At 41.4% G+C, this 24,678-nt stretch overlaps 1 protein-coding gene across 1 annotated transcript in view; it reads right to left on the bottom strand.

Annotated features, from left to right (window-relative positions):
• Positions 1-854: 854 nt before the first annotated feature.
• LOC126480973 (senecionine N-oxygenase-like) overlaps positions 855-24,678 on the bottom strand; it is a 35,752-nt gene continuing 11,928 nt past the window's right edge. The window contains exons 3-7 of the mRNA XM_050104411.1: positions 21,800-21,918; positions 19,217-19,394; positions 14,013-14,163; positions 8,553-8,716; positions 855-2,577 (exon numbers count right to left, since the gene is read on the bottom strand). Coding sequence (XP_049960368.1) covers positions 2,275-2,577; positions 8,553-8,716; positions 14,013-14,163; positions 19,217-19,394; positions 21,800-21,918 — 915 coding nt within the window. The 3' untranslated portion in view covers positions 855-2,274. The remainder of the gene's footprint in view (positions 2,578-8,552; positions 8,717-14,012; positions 14,164-19,216; positions 19,395-21,799; positions 21,919-24,678) is intronic.

Raw genomic sequence — 24,678 nt, 5'->3', positions numbered from 1 at the left:
AATATTGACAATAATAATTACATGTGGCTCATCTGCCTGGTGAAAGTCTTTCAATTGAGTGCCACTTCGTTTACTTATGTGTCGCTAACCAGCCGGGGAAAGTGGACCTACACTTTAAAGTGGAATCCGAAGCACGTTTCGCTTCTGGTGACTCCTCACATCGTTGAGAGGTGAAGGAAGCTTGCCATGCCAAAAGCGTAATGACCAGACTTCTTCTCTGATACGGTAACCTATCCCGTATAAGCTAAGCATTTCAGCGATCTCTTCGAGCGACATTTCGAACGATACATTACAGACTCTGACAGGTCGCAAGCCAAGAACGGCGTACTTTACTGTTACATTTTGAATATACATAATTTATATTACTGTCAATCCGAATACCTAATACCTCCACATCAAGCGACCGTCCATCGATTTCCAAACAGCGAGAGGAGAAAGCCTTTTCCGTGTGCCAATCGAAACTAAATTTCAGTGTTTCGATCCTCGAGGAAGGAATGATACAGTTCGGTGGAGACATCCCTGCATAAATGACACTCCGTAGTGTACAAGGGCTCCGCTGCCCATAGCCACAGCGAACCTGCACACGCCACGGCAGGCAAACTCAGACTTGACCACCGGGCACGAGATGTCCAGTTTAACATAACAATCAACTGAGAGGTACCCTGAAGACAACTACGCCAAGAATTTCCAGGCCCTACTCAGCCATTCTCAGCAGTGCATTCCCGTCGACAGTGATTACTTCAAAGTTCTGTATCTTCTACTTCAGGTAAACCAACAATCAATTAGCAGTATAGGCACATTCAGTTATCTTCCTTGAGAGAGGTTGTACAAAAGGAACTAAATATATATATATATATATTCGTATCTTGTATATTGTCACCATTGTTGTTCACTGTAGCACTGGACGAAGTGAACAGGCGGTGGAGAGTAATAAACGAGGAAATGGGAATACCAGAGTCCCATGTGGGGGACAAAAAGGACAACAGGGTTCAAGTGGATTGCCTAGCCTTTGCAGACGACATAGCAATAATAAATGAGACGGAAGAAGACGCAAAGACATAACTCGACAACTTAAGTAAGGTACCCAGAAAGGTGGGGCTGAGGATCGCCTCTAACAAGACAAAGACGTTAAATACCACTGCAGACTGGGAAACACTGGAAGGCACTGTGCAAATGGTGGACAAATTTAAATACCTGAGTGAACTTATAACAGGAAGGAACAGGAGCAAGGAGGGAATAACAGAGAGGATAAAGAAGATGAGGTCAGCCTTCTGTATGACGAGAGAGATATACAATAAAAAGAATATACCCACAGAATAAAAAGACTATACCCACAGAGGCAAAGACAAGCCATTACAAGGCAACGGTGAGGAATGCAGCATTATATGCTGCTGAGACGGTGACACTAGGAAGAAATGGGGCAGAACAACTAGAGAAAGAAGACAGAAAAATACTGAGAAAAATACTGGGTCCAAAAGAGGTGGATGCGAAGACCTAGGGAAGAGTTGTACCGGAATATGAGAACAATATCTGGGGAAACAAGACTCAAAATGGTAAGGTTTGCTGGACATGTATTTAGGACGAGTATGTACAGAATGAAGAAGAGAGAGTGGGAAACAACAGGGAGGACAAGGGGAAAGATAGGAACCAAGTGGGTTGTAGAACTTCGGAAGGACTGCATGGAACTGGGAATGAAGGCCGAAGGAAAGGAAAATAGGAGGAAGAAATATACACCGATCAATATGCCAGAGATCAACGACAGAGAAGAATATAGGAAAAGATTAGAGTGTCACCAGTGGAGCCGGCAGGAGAAAAGGACACTGAAGATGTCGGAAGAAGAGCGGGAGAAAAGAAGAGAAAGAATGAAGAAGTTATGGGAGAAGAAGAGGAAAATGCACTCCACGAAGAGGCTACAGAGGTCGTAACGCAAGAAGAAGAAGAAGAAGAATATTCGTATCTCCATTTGGTATTCCACCGATCGATTTTCATTTAACAAAATGCGCCTTTTCAAGTTCTCTAAATGTACTGCTTTAAGTTTATCATCTAGATATATTTATTTCCTAACGAACAACCTTTCTCACATCGTTTTCAAAACGTAAATTTGTGTAAACTGATAACTTTTACTTGGAGACATACTACTTCATCGATTATAAACGTCTGCCTCCACTTGTATCTTTGAATTCATTTAACATCAAGCACATTGTCAGTCTGTTACAGCTTTCATGACATGTAAAGAATGAACTAATATCTAAGGAAACCTAAAGGCGCTTGTAATCAAGCAATCTCTTGGAAAGTTTCGTTGTCTACTATTCGGAAATTATGACGGCGGTAGTTAGCCAGGTCCTCGTACAGCCGGAAAGCGACGGTCTCGAAGAGCTTGAAAACCACCGGCGGCAAGCGCTGCGCCCCAGCCAGGTCTGCCAGCCGGTTGAGGTAGGGCACCTGCTCCTGCCCCAGGTAGTGCGGAAGTATGCCCTCCTCTCGGCGGCGACGCCTCTCCGCCTCGGCGTCGCGTCGCAAAATGTCGGCGTCGGGAAGGCTGCAGCGACCGTCCAGCACAGCAACGAAGAACCGTGACTGCAACAGAGGGTGCCGAATGAGATGAAATATACCGCAAATTCAATGCTCCAGTTTCTTTGGCGGGGAAGCAAACTGCATTGCCACTTGACAAACTGTACGAAGTATTCAGAATGAGATTTTCACTCTGCAGCGGAGTGTGCGCTGATATGAAACTTCTTGGCAGATTAAAACTGTGTGCCGCACCGAGACTCGAAGTCGGGACCTTTGCCTTTCGCGGTCAAGTGCTCTACCAACTGAGCTACCCAAACACGACTCATGCCCCGTCCTCACAGCTTTACTTCTGCCAGTACCTCGTCTCCTACCTTCCAAACTTTACAGTTTTAATCTGTAAGAAGTATTGAAACTTCCTGGCAGATTAAAACTGTGTGCCCGACCGAGACTCGAACTCGAGTCTCGGTCGGGTACACAGTTTTAATCTGCCAGGAAGTTTCATATCAGCGCACACTCCGCTGCAGAGTGAAAATCTCATTCTGTAAGAAGTATTGTTAAAAAAAGTGAATTTTTGTTGATTGGAAGTTTTAAAGTTTTAGACATGCTGTTTCTCAGAAACCGTGTATAATTTTTGAAACACAGGAATTATACAGCCAACCCGTTGCAAATAACTGTTTCGTTCACTAACCTAGGTTTCGACTCCTACTAATGGTGTCTTCGTCAGTACGAAATTTTAAGAAACCGTAACTACATTGCTAGAAAGCAATGAACAGAATATAGAGCAGCTATGTTCAGGTCAAAAACGAAAGAAAACCTATTCCAGCCTAGCTAGAAACAACATCAGACACAAGTCGGTAAGCTTTTCACGTGGTACACCTTGAAAGTAGGCTGTTCAGATTTTTATATTGGTAACGCCACCTAGCGCTCTGTATGAAACTCACTGGCTGTGCTGTGTGCAGTCTGTGGCTGGTTGGCATTGTTGTAATATTCGCTATTGTAGTGTTGGGCAGCTGGATGTGAACAGCGCGTAGCGTTGCGCAGTTGGAGGTGAGCCGCCAGCAGTGATGGATATATATATATATATATATATATATATATATATATATATATATATATATATATATATATATAAAATGACTTTTGAACATTGTTAAGGTAAATACATTGTTTGTTATCTATGAAAATCTTTCATTTGCTAACTATGCGTATCAGTAGTTAGTGCCTTCAGTGGTTAGAATCTTTTATTTAGCTGGCAGTAGTGGCGCTCGCTGTATTGCAGTAGTTCGAGTAACGAAGATTTTTGTGAGGTAAGTGATTCATGAAAGGTATAGGTTATTGTTAGTCAGGACCATTCTCTTGTAGGGATTGTTGAAAGTCAGATTGCGTTGCGCTAAAAATATTGTGTGTCAGTTTAGTGTTGATCAGAGTGAGTAAAGAGAGAAATGTCTGAGTACGTTCAGTTCTGCTCAGCTGTTTGAAAATCAAGTAACGTAAGAGGTTTATCAGCACAGTAATTCATAAATTTTTCTAAGGGGACGTTTCAACCAGAATATGCAGCTCTGCCATTTCACTCTCCTTTTATACCTTCAGTACGCGATGCTATCGTCATCTGTGCATCTGCATATTGCTGTCCCATGACTTTTTGTCACCTCACTGTAATGTTCGCATAGCTTTCAGCAACAAAGCTTTGTACCATCAGCAGTGGCCAAGATTGCTACATATTATAGGACTATGCTGCGCTTTCCAGGCTGGTTATGTGACGAGAAGTGGGCTCCTGCCACTCACAGCCAGCCGGAGCAAGTATAAATGCGTCCCACTCAGCCATTTGCAGCACCTGCACTTCTGGCTACCACCAGCGCCACGACTGTGTCTCCGCTTTTTTGACCAAGCAGTTAGAGCCACTTGGAGCAGGCTCCTCAAACAGGTGAAGCCTCTGGTGTAAGAGCCAACAGCTAGCCCTGATGATTCCAGGATGGTACTTCCGAGGCTAGGTCGTCCATTGGATGCCATTTTCTGATACACTAGTCAGTCTCTGAGGATCCTGGGTTCACCGTGTGGCGTCTGCACATCCCTACCAGCGGCCTGGGGCTACTAGCTGTAAGCGTGTGTCCAGGCATCAGCTACTCGCTGCCGAGCTCACTCCAGTCTTGCGCCAGAAGGAAGGAAGACTGGGCTTAACGTCCGGTCGACATCTATGATGTCGTCAGTCATACGACCACACCGCTGCCTGAGAGATCGATCCGACGGATACGATTCTCTCGATAAACGGAACAGAAGAAAGGCTGTGCTAGCCACAGAGTACACAGCCAGTCGCCAGTCACAGTAGTTATGCTCGCCGCGAGGCGTCGCTAGGTCACTTTATGTGTAGCAGGAGTGTACTGCAGTTGTGCCAGTCTACAGTTCGTAGCCGCCCTCAGTGGTCGGCCAGCGCCGATATTAGTCAGTCATCGTCTGCAGCTCAGTCATTGCTGCAATCAAGTCTTTGTAGCCTAGTTCCCAGTTAGTCTTCAGATTCGACATTCAAGATTACGAGAGATTAATTCGTCACTGTAAGATTTGTGACCTGTAAATTATGTCATTCTACAGGCGCTTAGTCTAGTCGCACCTTCTATAATTGTCAACCAACAGATGATGGACTACAACAAAGTTGTAAATAATTTCTTATTTTGTACTCTTGCTAATTAATTGTGTTTTCTTGTTGTAGCTACCAAGCAGTCTTGGCATTGTAGAACCCACGTTTTCACCTCCTTGGCTACCTCTTATTTGCTACCTGATGTTGATGGACTCGGTTATGCTGGAAGATCGAGAGCCATCAACATCGATGTCATTAGAGATGGAGCACAAGCACACGTTGTGCCTAGGATGGTGAAGGAAATCGACCTTCCCCTTTCAAAGGAACCACCCCAGCATTTGCGACGAGTCATTTAGGAAAATCACGTAAAATCTGGATAGCCGGACGCGGATTTGAACGATCATCCTCTGGCATGCGAGACCATCATCATCATCATCATCATCATCATCTATGCTCAAGTCGCGGAAGTGGCGTCAAATAAAATTACTTACACCAGGTGGCTGAACTCCCCAGAAGGTGGCTCCCAGTCAAATATGCCATACGCATATAGCACATTTGAAGTCTATACACGGCACCAGCTGCTGTTTCGCTGCGGAATGCTGCCATTGTGAATACAGTCGACGCTCGCTAAGCCGCTGCTCCTGATCGCGGTCGTCGACCTCGACTTCCTGTACGGAAGCAACGATTAAACTGTTGTCATTTGAGAAAAATTCTGGACTTTACGCTCGCAGCGGTACTGAAGGATCCCATGCAATTGGGTTTGCACACGCCTCTCTCAGGTATAGATGCTCATCTCAAGCTCTGGTCTCAACATAACGGACGAAATGCACACGACAGACCGTCTCACTCTTGTGTCACGAAACGAAGAACACACTGCGCATAACCTTCATCTCGAACCATTTGTCGACCTGTTTTCGATCTGTCTAGCTGTTTTCGATCTGTCGAGCTGTTTTCGATCTCGGTGATCCGGCGTACAGTCACTTGGAGCAATGATCTTAGTTTTGCTAAGATATGCCTAAACCCATATTACATCACCTGTTTGATACCTTTCACTAGTTCTACATCGTTATGTACTTCAACTAGCGACTCCTTAGTAACACCCATTCGCCTCTGTTTTTATTCGAAAGTGTTTCAAAATCGTTAATGTAGACGTAGCTGTCACATTTAGTTAGCATGAGCGGGCTTCTATTTCTTTGAAATCAAAAAATGGCTCTGAGCACTATGGGACGTAACTTCTGAGGTCATCAGCCCCCTAGAACTTAGAACTACTTAAACCTAACGAACCTAAGGACATCACACACATCCATGCCCGAGGCAGGATTCGAACCTGCGACCGTAGCGGTCGCACGGATCCGGACTGTAGCGCCTAGAACTGCTCGGCCACCTCGGCTGGCCTCTTCGAAATCAGTTGTTTGTAAAATCTAGCGGTAGGAATCCGCTTGCAGCGCTAGAGTATGCACGTCATCTTTCAGGACCACCTGTTTAAGCGCGTACACAGCTTGCTTTGCAGACTATCCCCAAACAAGTCACCAATGCTCATGGGGTAACAGCTACCGCGGTTAGCGTCGTTGCTATTCCAATGTCAACTACAATTTCTCGTGTCTTTTTCTGTTGACGGTTTCCCAAGTTCCACTGGTTAAGACTGGTCTGGATGAAATTCACGAGCAGGGCTGCGCAACAAACTAGTAACCCGAATTTAGGACTGGTGTCATCTCATGCTGTAGCAAAGCTACCTCACATTCATAAGTGTTTTAAACGCTGAGTACGTAATTATCACATTGCTTTACTGTTTGTCTGTTGCTAGTTTGTGGCCTCCCTTCTGTCCCTTATTATATAACTTCTCCTGGCGGAAACGTCTGCTGCAGGTTCAACCTCAGAAGCTGCCATGATCAGAGCACAGAATATCTGCAGATAAGATTTTTATCTGCTGATGGGGAAGTGGCAACAGATTGGACAGCTAACTCAATTATTCTCTCCCTTCTCTCCTCATAGATACTATCCACACTGCAAGATGGATATTGCTTTCACTAAAGCATATTTGTAGAATGGAAATCATTAATGGGCTAAGTGCTGAATAACTATTTCCGAATTTTGTTTTGACAAAAATAGTTTCATGAAGAAACTTCAAAAATATGTTTTTATTTTTGTACGGTAAGAGCAACACAACTACTGCAAAATTTTTTAAGTTCCTTTCTTGAAAATCTTGTAGGTGCTCCAGTCTTCAAGTTCGTTAAACATTGTTCTCGTCTCGACGACACCAGGTGTAATTATTTTTAACTTGAATCTAACTGCATTTGTTAATATTTATTTTCGTTGCGTCAATATATGTATTGGATAATTTTTTAAAATAAAGTTGTCGTCAGGCAGGAGCTTAGTAATCACAAATGGATTGCTTGGTGTCGCATTCCTCCTAAGTTTCACAAGTTCCTTATGTACCTGACATTCTAACATTCTTCCAGGTTCCTACGTTTTTCAATCTGGACAAAATCTCTGTCATACGGTGCAAACTGCTACAAAACTTTGTGGCACTTATCCATCTTTCTTAGTCTCACTGGTGTACCGTCACAAACTGCTCATGTTATCCTTCGGGCACTACTAGAAATGGTCGTAGTTTTTCACGTTGTTTTCAACAGCACTTAGCTTGGTTTTTCGGTTCTGACAAAAAAAATTTTTTCGGCACCTAACCTGTTATTTATTTCCGCTCTACATTTATAGATTTTGAGAAACAACTGAGTGTGGTCAAAATTAAGAGGAGATAAATTACAGAGTTGGTATAGCACAATACACATTTCTCAGAAACCGAGATTTGGTAACATCGAGTATAAATGTCAGCATTGTTAAGGGTTAATACAGTATGTAATAGAACGAATAACGAAGGCAAAAGTGATGGTGAAACGACTTCTTTTTCGGTAGAGAAATCACAGTTGCTATTGGAATACGGCAGATGGGAGTATTAAAGAAAACCAGAGACAGAGTCACGTTCATCAAACTACTTTCCATTAGGAACGTGAGTGCACTCAATCACCGTGAAGTGACTTTCAAAAGATAGACCACAGCAATAAGTCGTTCTTTCCTTTCTGGTTTTATTAAGCAAATCTAGATTTTGGCCAGCACCTAACCATTATCAATGTACTATTTCACAGTATCAGTGCGTGTCCTAGTACATCAGTTTCATGCTGTTCGCGCTTCTGTCATACTTCGTTCCAGACGTCTTCAACAAACTGTGAAAGAAGCCCAAACAACAGGGGACTGACATACTGGGACACGCATTGAGACTGTGAAATAGTACACTGATAATGGCTGAGTGTTAGCCAAAATCTAGATTTGCCTAATAAAATCCGAAAGGAAAAGACGACTGATTGCTGTGCTCTATCATTTGAAAGAGACGTGTTCGTCTGCAAATGAAATCTGTTCTTGGCGTACATTGGTCTCTATTTCAGGGAAAAGCAGACATCAAACCACCGCTCACCTGCAGGTCGAAGAGAGCGAACGGGCAGACGATGAAGGGCAGACCGATGAAGGCCAGCGTGGGTCGCTCCACGCTGACCACGTGCATCAGCAGGGGGTGCACCTCGTCCGCCTCCACCTGGACGCCGCAGTCCGGCGTCAAGAACGGGAACGAGTAGCTGTAGCCTGCGCCGGGAGAACAGAGGAGCGAAATGTTAGCTGGCAGAACGTCCAAAACAATGCAAAAAAACTGTACAAATGGGAAAACATTGAAAAGAAACTAAGTGTTATGAAAGCAGCAGCCTGTAGCTCGCATTTCAGTCTCCAGTTTTTTTTATACGCTTTAGTCCGAAGAGTGGCGTGAGGCAGCTACTCCGCATGCTAGTCCTCCGTCCCTCCCACCTCCTCCCTCCACAAATAATACGAATCTGACTATTTATTGATGCCTGAGGCTGCCCTCCGTATCATCCTGTTTCTGTCAACTGCAATACATTTATTTACCTCATCTCCTTAATTACTCCGTCCGTCCGACTAATCATCATTCTTCTTTTGTAGCACTACCTATCAGAAGATTCTATTGTCTTAATTGAGCAATTTATCATCCACGTTTCTTTCGCAGTAGGCTACACTCCTGCAAATGATTAGCTTTTCAGAGCATTCACACAAGGTTGGCGCCGGTGGCGACACCTACAACATGCTGACGTGAGGAAAGTTTCCAACCGTTTTCTCATACACAAACAGTAATTAACCGGCGTTGCCTGGTGAAACGTTGTGATGCCTCGTGTAAGGAGGAGAAATGCGTACCATCACGCTTCCGACTAAGGTCGGATTCTAGGCTATCACGATTGCTATTTATCGTATCGCGACATTGCTGCTCGTGTTGGTCGAGATCCAACCACTGTTAGCAGAATGTGGAATTGGTGGGTTCAGGAGGGTAATACGGAACGCCGTGCTGGATCCCAACAGCCTCGTATCACTAGCAGTCAGGATGACAGGCATCTTATCCGCATGGCTGTAACGGATCGTGCAGCCACGTACCGATCCCTGATCACAGATGGGGCGTTTGCAGGACAACAACCATCTGCACGAACAGTTCGACGACGTTTGAAACATCATGGACTATCAGCTCGGAGACCATGGCTGCGGTTACCCTTGACGCTGCATCACAGACAGGAGCGCCTGCGATGGTGTACTCAACGACGCACCTGGATGCACGAATGGCAAAACGTCATTTTTTCGGACGAATCCAGATTCTTTTTAGAGCATCATGATGGTCGCATCCGTGTTTAGCGACATCGCGCTGAACGCACATTGGAAGCGTGTATTCGTCATCGCCATACTGGTGTACAGCCCGGCGTGATGGTATGGGGTGCCATTGGTTACACGTCTCGGTCACCTCTTGTTCACATTGACGGATCTTGGAACAGTGGACGTTAAATTTCAGATGTGTTACGACCTGTGGCTCTACCCTTCATTCGATCCCTGCGAAACCCTACATTTGAGCAGGATAATGCACGACCGCATGTTGTAGGTCCTGTATGGGAGTTTCTGGATACAGAATATGTTTGACTGCTGCCCTGGCCAGCACATTCTCTACATCTGTCACCAACTGAAAACGTCTGGTCAATGGTGGCCGAGCAACTGGCTCGTCACAATACGCCAGTCACTACTCTTCATGAACTGTGGTATCGTGTGCAAGCTGCATGGGCAGCTGTACATGTACACCCCATCCAAGCTCTGTTTGACTCAATGCCCAGGTATATCAAGGCCGTTATTACAGTCAGAGGTGGTACTGATTTCTCAAGAGCTATGCACCCAAATTGCGTGAAAATGTAAAAACATGTCAGTTCTAGTATAAAATATTTGTCCAATGATTACCCGTTTATCATCTGCATTCCTTCTTGATATAGCAATTTTAATGGCCAGTAGTGTATATCCACTCTACTTCCACCGTAGTCAGACATTTTGCATCTGAAAAAGCCAGAGTCGTCCACTAATTTTGCTTGTAACATTTTAATCGATTAATCTAATTCGACTACAATCCATTTCTCGTGTTTCAATTTTGTTGATGTTCGCCTTGAAAACCGGTTTAATGACACTATTCGTTGCCTTCAAATGAGCTTCCATGTCCTTTGCCATCCTGGGGGAATTATTTCACAGGAAATCTTGAGGTTTTAATTTCTGTTTCATGAACTTTAATTTCTCTTCCAAATTTATCTTGGTTTCCGTTACAGCTTGCTCAATGTGCTGACTGAATAAAATCAGGGCTAAGATTCCCTTTCATGTTCTGCGAGTTTTATAACTGCAATGTGATTTCTGTAAAAGCTGTGAATAATCTTATGCTCCTTGTATTCTACCCCTGCTAAGATCAGATTTTCAGACATTGTATGCCTGACAAAACTGTAAATAAATTTATCTAAACGTGCAAATACTATAAATGTAGGTTTGCTACACTTTAATAAATTTTCTAAAGGAAGTCTTAGTGTCAGTATCGCCTCATTTATAACTGCAGTTCTTCGGAACACAGACTGGTGTTTCTTGGTGTCGGTTTCCTTCCTGCAAATATTTCGTGTCAGCTTTTTTCAACCATGGATGATTAAACTTATGTTTCGGTAGCATTCTCAACTGTCAAAACATGCCTTCTTTCGAACTGGAATCATTCTTTTTGATGTATGAGTGTATTTCGTCTCTCTCATATATGTCCCGTATCAGGTGCAGTAGCTCTGTCTGATGTACAAAAAATTATGCTCTACTATTTAAGAAATACAAAGCGAAGAAAGATGAAAGAATGTAGCAAGAGGTTAGACTGCAAAACCAACAAAGGTATGTTTACATTTATGCCATGTAGCAATATTAGGTCTGCAGTAAAGTAAACAATGAGCTAAGTTCGTTATAAGATATAATAAATTACAAAGATATGACACACACAGGCAAAGTAATATGCCCATCACTCTGTCAACACCAAGCGGGGACTCAACTACGCGATTCAGAGACTCAACTTACGAGTAACGTGTTCTGACACGTTTGTGCGGACCTTTTGGACGAGCAACCATGGAGGAATGGATATGATGGAGATATCATTACCAGAGCACACGAGTTTCTTCCGAACTGAGACGTACGCGAGGTATTTGTAGACGGACAGTGTTCATTGGTTAGTCGAATTTGGATGGCACAGTTGGTATAACGTTGTCAGCGAAAGACAAATGTAAGTAAGTCGTGTAACATTACAGATTTAGGGTTTATTGCGACAAAGTCTCAGAATTTTACGGTCTCACCTTTTTTGTGTGAGAGTTGTCGTGAGTACTTCACTCTTGACATTTGATATCAAGCACGGAATTGCCGGATGTTGACAGTGAGAAAAGTTTAGACTGTAGCTTTCCTGGATAAGAGTTTGATATTCTCACAATTCTACCTCCCTCAAGATTCGACAGCAAGCACTCATGTAAAAAAATTCTTGTCCAGCATGTTGAACATTATGGTGCAGGGCCCATAAGTGTAGAAATTACTTGGAGAAAATTATGAGGGGAATGGAAAGCATTGTAAGTAGCATTTTTTCCTAATGTGCGTTTTCAATTCTGTTTTGTTCCCGGTACTCTGTTGCATGTCCCTTGATGTCATCCAAGTGTTCAACCATAGGAAAAGTCTTTCAGACATGCATTAGTAGACGGCGTGCTTCCCTCCGGATTTCAAAATTTAAAAGATATGAAAAGTGATTTTTGTTAACTACAGTTCAGCGTGTTTCTGTACTTAGATTTTGATAAGTGAGACGAGTATGTCAGTATTAATGGCACTTGAAAGAAAAATTTTCTTCCCACTATTTTGTGGAAATACGACATTTTTGAGACCGTGGTTGTCTACAAAATACAGCTGCAACCAGCCACTGTTAATAATGCTACTTATTTACACATCGTTACTGAGTTCGAACTGATGGTTCCTCTTCAGAGGGTTCTTCACATTTATATTAAGTTTTTGTTTTTATTTACGTTAGCTGTTGAAAAAACATCCAAACACTAATGTAATGTTGTTTACATTATTTGTTGTAAAAAAGTCTAAAAGTAAAGGAAACAACAACAAAAACGTAATATAAACTTGAGCAGCCGTTTGAAGATGAACCTGTCGGTTCGAAAACGGTAACGGCGCTATTTATGTAAATACATTGCGTTATTGTTATCAGTGGCTGGTTGCTGTTTCCTTCTTTGCAAGAATCAACTTACAAAAAGTCTTGTCTGTACTTAAAACCAGTCATTTTCCTGGAACGAAGGTTGTTAATAAAATATTTATTTTCTAATTAAAAAATATAATAAAACAGTCTAGACTGCACAAAATAACTATATTTCAAAAAATGTGACCGGTTTAGATCAATATTTGATTATCTTCACACCATTGCTCCTTGCTGACTGCTCGGGATGGTGACATGGAGCATCAATGGTCTGAAGATGGGCGAACATTGATCGAAAGCGGCCACCTTCTTAAAAAAAAAAAAATCTATTTTATTTGGTGTAGACTGTTTTTATTGTATTTCTAAACTTATTTTAGGACCGATTACGCCTGCAAAAATTATGTTTCAGAAAATTTTAATTTTTGTAATTTGTCTCATTATTTTTTGCAGTGATGTGGTGAGTAGCATAACCCTATGGTATCGGAATACCTGCTCAGTCTTTTGGATACAAATCAGTTACATACAAACAGAGATACGTTGATCTTACAATCTCCTGACAAATATTAGATTTGGCCCTTAGAACGTTTTCCTTCTTCTGTCATCAAATAACAGCACCAGCTTCAATTGTATTTTCTATTATCAAGACCGTTTACAGACACCAAGGCCATTTACATTTGTTTATTAACGGAGGCTCAACCTTGGTAGCTAAAAGCAGTCATAGTACTAGAAACTAAAGTAAATAAGTCTAGAGGAGGCGTCGCAACTTCGAGTGGAGTAATTATGTTTTCAAATAGAAGACACATTTAATTTGGATTACCTATGTTGCTCATGGCGCAACTTCACTTCGCTCGTTACTTCATAACAGTAACCTATTTTATGTATGTGTCATATTTTTCATGTAGCAGTCCTATATTAAATCATGTGTTCCAGTGATACAAATTAATGTTAATTACCTTTAAATTTTAAAATCTTGTTCATTATGAGCAATAAATGACTACAAAAACAAATAAAAACATCATATTGTCAAATTACTTTAATTTCTTCCATCCCAGGCAGACGTTGTCGCAGCCGCAATTCTGTGGACAGGTTGGCAACACTGCTTATCACTAAAAAATGCAGTACTTCTATCCTTGGTATATGATCTTAAATTGAACACATCGCTAAGTGTAAATGCAAGTGTAAGTCACTTACACAGATGTGGGCTGAAGCCATTATATACTGAGGTAAAATATGTTACTTTTGTATATCAGTGGCACATTCATAGCTATGTCGATAAATCGTGAATAAAATCCGCAGAGCCAGTAAATTAATTGAGAAGGTTACCTGTACAGTAACAAATGTCGTCCACCTCACAGAATGTACCATCTCTGAAGTTAGCACCCGTCTCTGTGATTGATGTCACATCTGGCTTTTCAATCACGTTCGATGGAAACAAATGACCAATGGACTTATCAAGATGATGACTAAGAATGACCTGTAGAATCACCAAATAAAATCTTTTAACACTGTTTTAGTGATATTTTCTATACTGTCATTAAAATTAATACTTGAAGGAATACACAATGCTTGATTCAGGTAAGATTTTTGTGAACAGAAAATTTATTTCAAAAGTTCAACGGAGGTTACTTACTTTTTCTACAGAGTTCTGGACATAATTTATTTAGCTATTTTATGGAGAGTTACAAGAACGATTTATAATGTTTTATACAGAACAAAAACTTTTTAAGTCATGTAGGAAATGTATTTAAATCATAACGTACATGTCTATCTAAGTCCAATTTTTTTCAGTTTTAATTATGAGCTAGAAACGTCCAAGGTTTTAGGGGTGCCTACCACATCCTGAACCTAACTGGATGTGTTCAGAGGGAGGTTGAGATGGCGGGATATTCATTTAAATAAATTGTTCAAGCGAGTACCCATTTCCTGAATCCAGCTTATTGGGCCTTCTAAACTACTGACAGACGAGATGTAAAGTTGTTAGTAAGTGATGTGGCTACTTACTGTCCAGCCCATTTATCACCAAGTGAAACTCCAAAGCAATGGCCTGCCATCTATGATATCATAATCGTCAAAATGACGTCATGAGCTACACCCACTTACTACAAAGGGAAACCCCCAAACAATAATGAGTTATCTATGATACCATCATCATCATAACGACGTCATGAGCTACACCCTACAAAACAGGCAATTATAGTTGCATATTTTATGACCCATTGATATCAAAAGTCAATCACAGTGCAGTATTTTACCAGCCACTAACATGAAAGAATCAGTATGTAGTCACCACCTTGGCCACGTTAAAAGGCATCAGAAGAATTTGCCCTATTCATTCATAAATATAGACGCACACATAGCATAATGTTCCAACTCTGTTATATCTATTATGTGAAATACAGTACTGTCCTGTCCGTAAATTTATTTCCCTCTATCTGTTTTGTTCTTCAGTAGAAATGTTTATGTCAAAAACCATGCTGCCATGATTACTTTCTCTGACAGTGCAAAACACATGTAGATAAAAATAACACGCTTAGCAGGCAGCTGACACGTCATCTTAGGCCTAAACGAGAGTTATATATATATAAACATATTACAAAGCCTATAACTGTACAAATCAAATGTTGGCTACAATTCTAAGCTGAAAAGGCAATAGGTAACACAAACAAATAAGCATTCTGAATTTCTGTTTTATAAGTGTAAGCTATGGGAAAATTGTAGTTAATGTCTAACTTACAGCTGCTGCCTAAAACATGATTGTGGACTTTCAAATTAAGCGTTACAATCCTATTTCCGTATTTGAATTGTTCTATAATAGTACAATACACGTGTGGCTAATAATAACATGCCAAAAAGGCAGCTGACTCTTAGTTTTATGGCTAAATGAAGCTCTGTTCAAAAAAGAAGTTGGTTAAGCCTATAACTGTGAAAAACAGATATTGGCATAAGTACTATCCCAAACATGCAAGCAGTGATAGTTGATTCAAACAGACAGGCAGTCTGAATTAATATTCTGTAACTGCTAGCTACTGGAAGATTGCAATTAATGACCAATTTGATGCCTTAAAAGCATAACTGTGAACTCTTAAATCAAGTGATACCATGGTAATTCCATAACTAACTTATATGTAATATTTATCAAAATAAGTAAAGATACTGACATTTCGATCTTAGGCTTCCCTTAGCCAGAGTGCTCACGGTACAAAATATTTAATATCCAAAAGCTGATACCAACTGTCAGGTTCTCATATACTATCACTATATATTTGTCGTAATGGCAGTTAGCATGAGCGATAGATAATGGCACTTGAAGCTTAGGTGCAACATGGTTATGTAGTACGATTTGTTACAAATCTGATGTATCAGGGGGAATTCGTTACAGTTTTGATGTAACAGGGGCAAATCGCAACAATTTTACTGTAACATGATGATATATGTAGCAATATCGTGCAGTTTTCTTACAACATGTCAATATAAGGGGCAATTTGTTACTATTTTACCGTAACCTAGCAACGTATTGGTTAATTTGTTGCTGTTTTGATTTAACAGGATGATTCATTACAATTCTTCTGTAAAAGAGTGATATATTGTGCAGTGTGTTGTAATTTTGTTGTAAAATAACGATATGTTGGTTCAAAGTGGCATCTAGTTTCGACTGTGTAGTGGTATATCAGCATAATCAGCAGAAGAAACCTTTTTTACTGCAAGATTATGTTCTAACATGAAGATGCTATAGCAACTGGGTGGCTTCGGAAAGTTGTTAAAAGTATAGCTGAAAGTGAATCAGTATTTATTTATTGTCTATACGAATGTGTATGACGCATGTTTATCATTTTATTTCATTGACATTACCATTATTTCCACTACGTCACAGCATAAGTCAGTGCTTCGCAAGTGAAATTTCACCTTTTGTTAGACCAGTAGGGCCATCTGTGTTTTCGTAATTAATACAGACGATTTTTCGATTTGCTTGGGTTGTAGTAGAATGATCGAATTACTGAAAAAGCGCTGACACGGTTCACTGACTGACGTTACGTACGTATGTAAATAACGTGGGCCAGGTTCGTCCTAGCCATTCTAGTACTGTACATTTCTTACGTTCAAGTGTCAGTGATTTATAAGGAAAGCTTCTTCAGTAAAGAGATTTCTTTGAAGAAAGAACTTAATTTATTGTCCTGATGTCACTTGAGAGTCGACAGAATTCCATGTGTCTTCGGTAACCCTGCTGAATAATCTGGTGGCGAAGTGACGCGTGACATGAATGGAAGCTACCTGCGACCAAATGTGAGCTCCGATTGACTGACTTACTTCAGAATCATTTCCAATTTCTCTGAACTAACATGTGAATTATGAACAACAGCTACCAGATCATCAATTACGTTCGCTCTGCTTGTTGTAGACTTGCTTCTTACCCTCTGGATAGTATTTCAATTGTCTTCCAATAACAAAAATTTTGCAAGTTCGCTGAATTATCATTCTTGTTGTTCATCGTCTATCGGGACAGCTTTGTGCGCACAACTCAACAGTACTCTTCACGTACCTAGTACATTCTCTATAATGAAGTAGCATATCTAGTTTATCTCGACTGGTGAAGACATATGGTTTTTCTGAGTGAATAATGCTCGAAAAACGTCGAGCGACACAGACCAAATGGAAGCTACTTTCTATTTGTGTCCGTGTAATACTGGTACCGCGGCAGTGCCACAGCGTTCTCATATTCGCTGATTTTCGGCAGCAGTGTTGTCACTATTAAGTTCAGGCCCTCGTATTTTCACTCTTTGAAAATGTAATTATGTATTGCTTAATTTGTTGGGATATCCCAAAGCGTGGATTCAGTCGCCTGTCGGAAATCGTGGTCTTCCTCCGCGAACATTGGTCCATTTTCTTGTGGATGTTGAGAGTTGTGTCGTACGCGTGTTTGTAGAGTGTAGGTGAGTGCAATGGATACTTGTGTAGTGTAATATTACGTTTGTGTTGTATGATGTCTGAGAGGGTTGAATCTGGTGCCAGCACATAGTGTATTCTTATAGAATAACACCAGGGGACCGCCGAGCTTAATGTTCACAACCAATGAACAGATCACCATCAACAGTATCACTTAGCCACGACACTGATATAAAATTGGGGAAACTTTGCTTCATCATATCTGCTCCACTTACTGGAGAAATACTTACAGTGAGAATTTCATCCACAAGAAGGATTCGAACCGGCTTACTTTGGTGTCGAGCGCCCTGCACAGGCCTACGTCACTGTCGTAGCCAAGTGATACTGTTGGTGGTGATCTGTCCATTGGTTGTGAACATTAAGCTCGACGGCCCCCTGGTGTTATTCTATAAGAATACACTATGTACTGGCACCAGATCCCAACCTCTCCCTCGATACAGTTCCCCACAGTCGTTTAATGAACAAAGTAAGAGCATATGGACTATCAGACCAATTGTGTGATTGGATTGAGGAGTTCCTAGATAATAGAACGCAGCATGTCATGCTCAATGGAGAGGAGTCTTCCGAAGTAAGAAAGATTTCAGGTGTGCCGCAGGGGAGTGTCGTAGGACCGTTGCTATTCACAATATAAATAAATGACCTTGTGGATGACATCGGAAGTTCACTGAGGCTTTTTGCAGATGGTGCTGTGGTGTATCGAGAGGTTGTAACAATGGAAAATAGTACTGAAATGCAGCAGGATCTGCAGCGAATTGACGCATGGTGTAGGGAATGGCAATTGAATCTCAATGTAGACAAGTGTAATGTGCTGCGAATACATAGAAAGATAGATCCCTTATCGTTTAGCTACAAAATAGCAGGTCAGCAACTGGAAGCAGTTAATTCCATAAATTATCTGGGAGTAGGCTTTAGGAGTGATTTAAAATGGAATGATCATATCAAGTTGATCGTCGGTAAAGCAGATGCCAGACTGAGATTCATTGGAAGGACCCTGGGGAAGTGCAATCCGAAAACAAAGGAAGTAGGTTACAGTACACTTGTTCGCCCACTGCTTGAATACTGCTCACCAGTGTGGGATCCGTACCAGATAGGGTTGATAGAAGAGATAGAGAAGATCCAACGGAGACCAGTGCGCTTCGTTGCAGGATCACTTAGTAATCGTGAAAGCGTTACGGAGATGATAGATAAACTCCAGTGGAAAACTCTGCAGATGGGACGCTCAGTAGCTCGGTACGGGTTTTTGTTAAAGTTTCGAGAACATACCTTCACCGAAGAGTCAAGCAGTATATTGCTCCCTCCTACGTACATCGCGCTAAGGGACCATGAGGATAAAATCAGAGAGATTAGAGCCCACACAGAGGCATCCCGACAATCTTTCTTTCCACGAACAATACGAGACTGGAATAGAAGGGAGAACCGCTAGAGGTACTCAAGGTACCCTCCGCCACAAACCGTCATGTGGCTTGCGGAGTATGGATGTAGACATGTTAGCGATGTTGGCTACAGAGGCAGTCTTTTCATTTGTTATTTGTTTGAAATTATTTTTATGTTACGAAAAATTTCCCGTCGCCTGCTGTGCGGCCTACCTGCTGAGCGACAGATGCGACTTCCAGCGCTAGGTCCATGCCAGAAGGCCCGGAGCCGATGAGAAGCACTCGCCGCCCCCTGTAGGCGTCTGGGCGACGGTAGTTGTGGGCGTGGCTCTGCCGGCCACGGAAATCGCGCGAACCCTTCAGCTGTGGCCTCTTCTCCTTCCAGTAGTGTCTATACGAGTTCGTGAAGGCATTTTCAGCTATTAATCGTAGATGAACGTTGTTAACCCTTTAACTACTCTGGACGTGTTAGGCGGCGCGCGCCTTTGTGCCTGTCCCTGTGTGCTCTGAACGTGTTTACGCGCGCCACCAGCCCTTCCACCTGTTACTCCGAACGCGGCTACGCGCAGTCACAAAGGCGTGCTCGTTAATACGTCCAGAGCAGTTAAAGGGTTAATTAATATAATACCATTACTAAACTGTCGCGAATCAATTTTTGTGGAATGGTACAGTTTTATTGAGAGATACGGGGTTGTCAAATGAAAACCCTAAAACTGTCATGAACATTCGATTTCCTGCGCTATTGTTCTGTAAATTGGCAGCGTTTTTACATATGCTTCAAAGAACTTTCAATAGGTGGCAGGATACTGTCGACAAGTGAAGCACTGCTACAATAGCAGTTTGCAGTGACTACCTTGCTTGCAATAGACATCAACGAAAAACAATATTCCGTTATACGTTTTCTGAGCTGTGAAGGTACGAAACATATCGAAATTTTTTTTTTATGATAATACAGTCTGACATATTCATCAGTGCAGGAAGAGCATGATTGGAGTGGAAAGTTTACAAACGTCGTGACTTGGGTGGCGGATGGTCTCCGCTTAGGTCAAGTAAACCGCGTTCTGATATCAGAGCTGACGCCACGGCAATCGCCGTGTGATGATGGATGAAATAGCCGAAAATCTGAAAATTAGCCACATCTCAACACACAAAAATGTTAGTGGCGTGCTTGGGTTTTTCTAAGTTTCTGCCAGGCAGATACTACGGTGTCTTCCTCCAATACAGAAACAGTAACGCGTTGACGTATATGATAAACTTCTGCGGCGCTTTGAAGCTGAATGTCATGGCTTCCTTGCGAAAATCGTTACAGGAGGCGAAAACAGGTTCACTACTAGCAACCCTAAATCAAGAGAGCAAGCATGGAATGACTTCATTTCCCACCGTCAGAAACCAAGTAATTTCTGGGGTAAACACTAGTAGGAAGGGTTATTCAGACCCTCTTTTGAGTTTAAATGGGCTTTTTTCTTGGAAAACAATAGGCCTAGGGGAAACACCATTCACAGAGCATCACATTTCGAACGCTGGATTCGTCTTCTGACTCAAATCTGATAAATTCACCATGGACCTGTGACTGTAGGTGTGATTTTGCAAGATGACAATGCTTGACCCCATATTGCTCGTGCATCACTGACCTGCGTTTTCATTCCCACATCCACCATTTTCGACAGACCTCGTACCAAGTAATCATCACATGTCTGGTCCACCCAGACAGGGGATGGGAGGAAATAAATTTCATTTTGATGAAGAGGTGCGCCATGTGATGTTCGAGTAGCAGCGCACATGACCACAATAATTTTTTTCCATAGGAATCCATATCTTTTCCTGCGTTGGAGGAATTGTGTTGAACCTGAGGTAGACAATGTCGAAAACGATACATTTACGTCACACTTTTGTTGAACAAATCACATGTAGAAACATATTTAAGGTTTTCATTTCACTCACCCTCGTATCTCTAAATGAAAACTGGTGCCGCAGAAGAGTGTTTTAGAATAGATGGGGTGATGGGATCGATGATAAGGTTTTGCACGGAAGTGAGCAAAACAGAAGTTTGCGGAACAACTTCACTAAAAGAAGCGTTCAATCTATAGGACATACCCTAAGGCATCAAAGAATAGTGAGTTTGGTAGCTTAGACAAGTGTGGCCGTTGGGTGAAATGGGGGGGGGGGGGGGGGGAGGGGGCTGAAAACTGTTGAGCACGGTTTGAGCGCAGTGGTATGTTGAAATGGATGTTGGTTGCAGTTATCGTGCAGAGATGAAGACTTGCACAGGGCAGACTAGCTTGGAGAGTGGCATCAAGTCAGTCCTCGGAATGAAGATATCACTTTTTGGTTACTGCTATCATTATTTAAATGTCACTTGTAGTAAGGCCTTTACCGAAGGTTTACGCCTTAAAAGATATTCATGTTGGTACTTGGATTAAAGTTTCTCTTAATGAGAAATGACAAGAAGCCATCTGTATGTACTTTAAAGAATTTTTTATAGCCAATAACGCGTTCAAAACTACGTTTTACTAGCCAGTTTCGACATGCAAGACCGTCCTCTTCAGATCTTTGAAGATCTGAAAGTGACAGTCTTACTTGTCGAAACCGGACAGTAAAAACTAGTTTTGATGGCGATCTTGGCTACGAAAAATTTCTTCACTTAGGTACCTTCGGACAGAAAACCATCACGAATCAATACATAAACTGCAACAATGTTGAAATCCAGAGTCACGAGAAATGCTTAGTATACAGTTTATAACGTGTTACAGGTATATCTCAGTCAGCAGTTTTTAATGCAGCATTAACATGACTTACCCACTGCACACCATAACAGAGTCAAACTGATAAGTTGTGACTTCAGCTGTATCCATATTTGTAGCTGACACTTCCCATACAGAGCCACGTGGTTGCACTCGTTCCACGTGCTGCCGGAACTGCGGAAATAAATCGTTCTTCTGATTATCTGTTATTATTGTTATTATTCATCTGTTGTATCTGATTGACCTCACTAATGGGTCACATATGTGATCGAATCTTTTGTTAGACAGAAATCGAATGAAAACCGTAAGTAGTGTGAAATCAAAGTAATTTTATCTAAATGTCTACAAGCAAACTAAAGTAAAATCTTTCGAAACTTCTCTATGACGTTAGTTTATTTATACGTTGACACAAACTTTTGTTTATGTATATTTTGTAACTCTCATTCAGGAGCAAGAATAAAATATATTTGTAGTAAATAAACATGGATGTATGTATTTTTGTTGTAGAGGCAATGACTCAGGAAACACATCATTTACGTAACGTGATACTTTATTCTAAAGTTAATTGAATTTCTGGAATACTCATTTGTAGTCAACCTTGGTTCCCTCATTGTTACTAACGTACAATGAATTTCATTTGATCCCATGAGAGAAAGAATATTTTAGGTGGTATCAGCGCGACATTTTGATTAAAAGCAACTCCGTGAGAGTAAGTAGGTGGTAGACATATAGTTTCGTTCTTAAGCCTGGTAAAAACTGGCCAACAAAATAGTAGCAACACATGGCTGCTAGTAACATGTATCCCGTCAACTAGCAACAAGGTCACAGATACTCGTCAACATGGGGCGGCATAAGATCAAAGAAATTCGTTTACTGTTGCTTGTACCCATGTTTTCCATTTCAAATGCAAAACATCGTCCAGTGTAGACGGAGTAGTTAACAATTGAAAAAGTGGTGAACGTACAGTTTCAGCAGGCTAGCAGGTACGTTATTATTTGAGCATATTTTATTATTTTTGTTATGTAGTTCTTGACTTGGTCTGCCATTCAGCAACATGTTCAAACTTGACCTTCGCTAAAGGTTGAATATAACCTCGGTTTATGACGACGTGAACTAGTCATAACTAATCTTTTGTAGCAGTCATGATGTGGACGAAAGACCTAATTATAGAGGTCATTGAAATGCTGAGAGCTGCTTACGGATTATAAGACATTAAGTGCAAGGCATACCAGACCAGAAATCCAAAACAGATTCGCACTTTGAAACAAATGTCTGTGAAATATCCAGGAAAATTAAGTCCATAAGAACTCTGTATTTCAGGGAACGGAAGAAAATACATGAGAAAAGCAAAAGTGGAACTGGTACCATTTCTGAAGGCAGTATATGGCTTATATACAATATGATGAGATTTCTCGTAGAAAGGGCGGTTTTATAGAGGCCAATACTTATTTGGTTCAAATGGCTCTGAGCACTATGCGACTTAACTTCTGAGGTCATCAGTCGCCTAGAACTTAGAACTAACTAAACCTAACTAACCTAAGAACATCACACACATCCATGCCCGAGGCAGGATTCTAACCTGCGACCGTAGCGGTCGCTCGGCACCAGACTGCAGCGCCTAGAACCGCACGGCCACTCCGGTCGGCCAATGCTTATTTATTTATTTTATTGACCTAGGTTTAAAAATAACTAATGCCACAACAAGTCTGTTATTCCATTACACGCTACTACATACTGCACAGACGACCACTAAAAGCTGTAATCACGCAGATATTTACTATTATTTTAAATCAAGTAAGACAAAAAGTAGTAATGATGTAAAATTTAAAAAGGCAAAGAAAAGTACAAGTAGGCAAATTTATTTTGCCCCGGTATTTCCCTTTATTCTGAAATAAAATGTAGGGCCAATGCTTTCCTGATTTCTCTTGCTTCCCGAGAAGCATTTCTAGGGAGTTGCTGCAGTTCCAGGAAACATCTCTTGCCTTCTGACCCCTACAAACCCGTGTCACTGTACCAGTGTCCGCCCCTGGTAGCTGAGTGCAAATAAATTGCAAATAAATCATTCGCATCTATAATATCTCAACCTACAAAGGTTCAACCTGCGCGTTCAACTGCCAAAAAACCCAAAATAAAAACAAAATGTGATGCCATGGTTAGCAAAGCGACAAATATATGCGAAGCATTCAAGAAAACGTGAAATCAAAAGGTGGTTTTGCCGTTAACGGTGAAAACGTAGCCAGCGGGATGCGGGGCTCAAAACTAGACAGTCGGAATATATGTACAGCAAAAAATCGCACACCTAATTTCCTCTTCGTCCTGGTAACGGGTGAATTTACAGCGCATGAATTGATTTCGCCTAATCCTTAAAGATCTCCTTTGATCAGTTTCCAAGTCATCAATGGAAAAAAGACAATAGACACCATTCAGCAATTTGCTATTCTCCTGCAGCATAAGCTACAACGTCTTTAGCTTCACTGCCGGCATCTATAATAATAACTTCAGCACCCTAGCGGACACTGTCGACGCCAAGTCAGTAAATGCGCTCTTTTCCTACGGCTCAACCAAAATATCCATCAAGACGTCAATCTTGTAATTCAGAATCTCGGACTGAAGTGTTTTGACAGCCATGTTCATGTTATACGAGCAATACACCAGAAAATCAACAGCCTCGATCACAGAAGTCTTTGGCACAGCAAAATTTAAACACCCCTGAAACTCAACAGCCTCAGCCACAGTATTTACCTCTACAACGACAACATACACCATAATCTCGCTTTATTTTGGTAATGACAGACCTTCACAAACACCTCTTTCCTCAAGGGAATTCTCAATAACAAACCTTATGGATTCAAAAAAATGTTGAAATGTTTGTGAAATCTTATGGGACTTAACTGCTATCATCATTTCCTAAGCTTACACACTACTTAACGTAAA

This window comes from Schistocerca serialis, chromosome 5 (genome assembly GCF_023864345.2).
Source record: "Schistocerca serialis cubense isolate TAMUIC-IGC-003099 chromosome 5, iqSchSeri2.2, whole genome shotgun sequence".
NCBI lineage: Eukaryota > Metazoa > Arthropoda > Insecta > Orthoptera > Acrididae > Schistocerca > Schistocerca serialis.
Note: the sequence above shows the minus strand (reverse complement) of the source record. Positions and strands in the feature narration are given on the sequence as shown.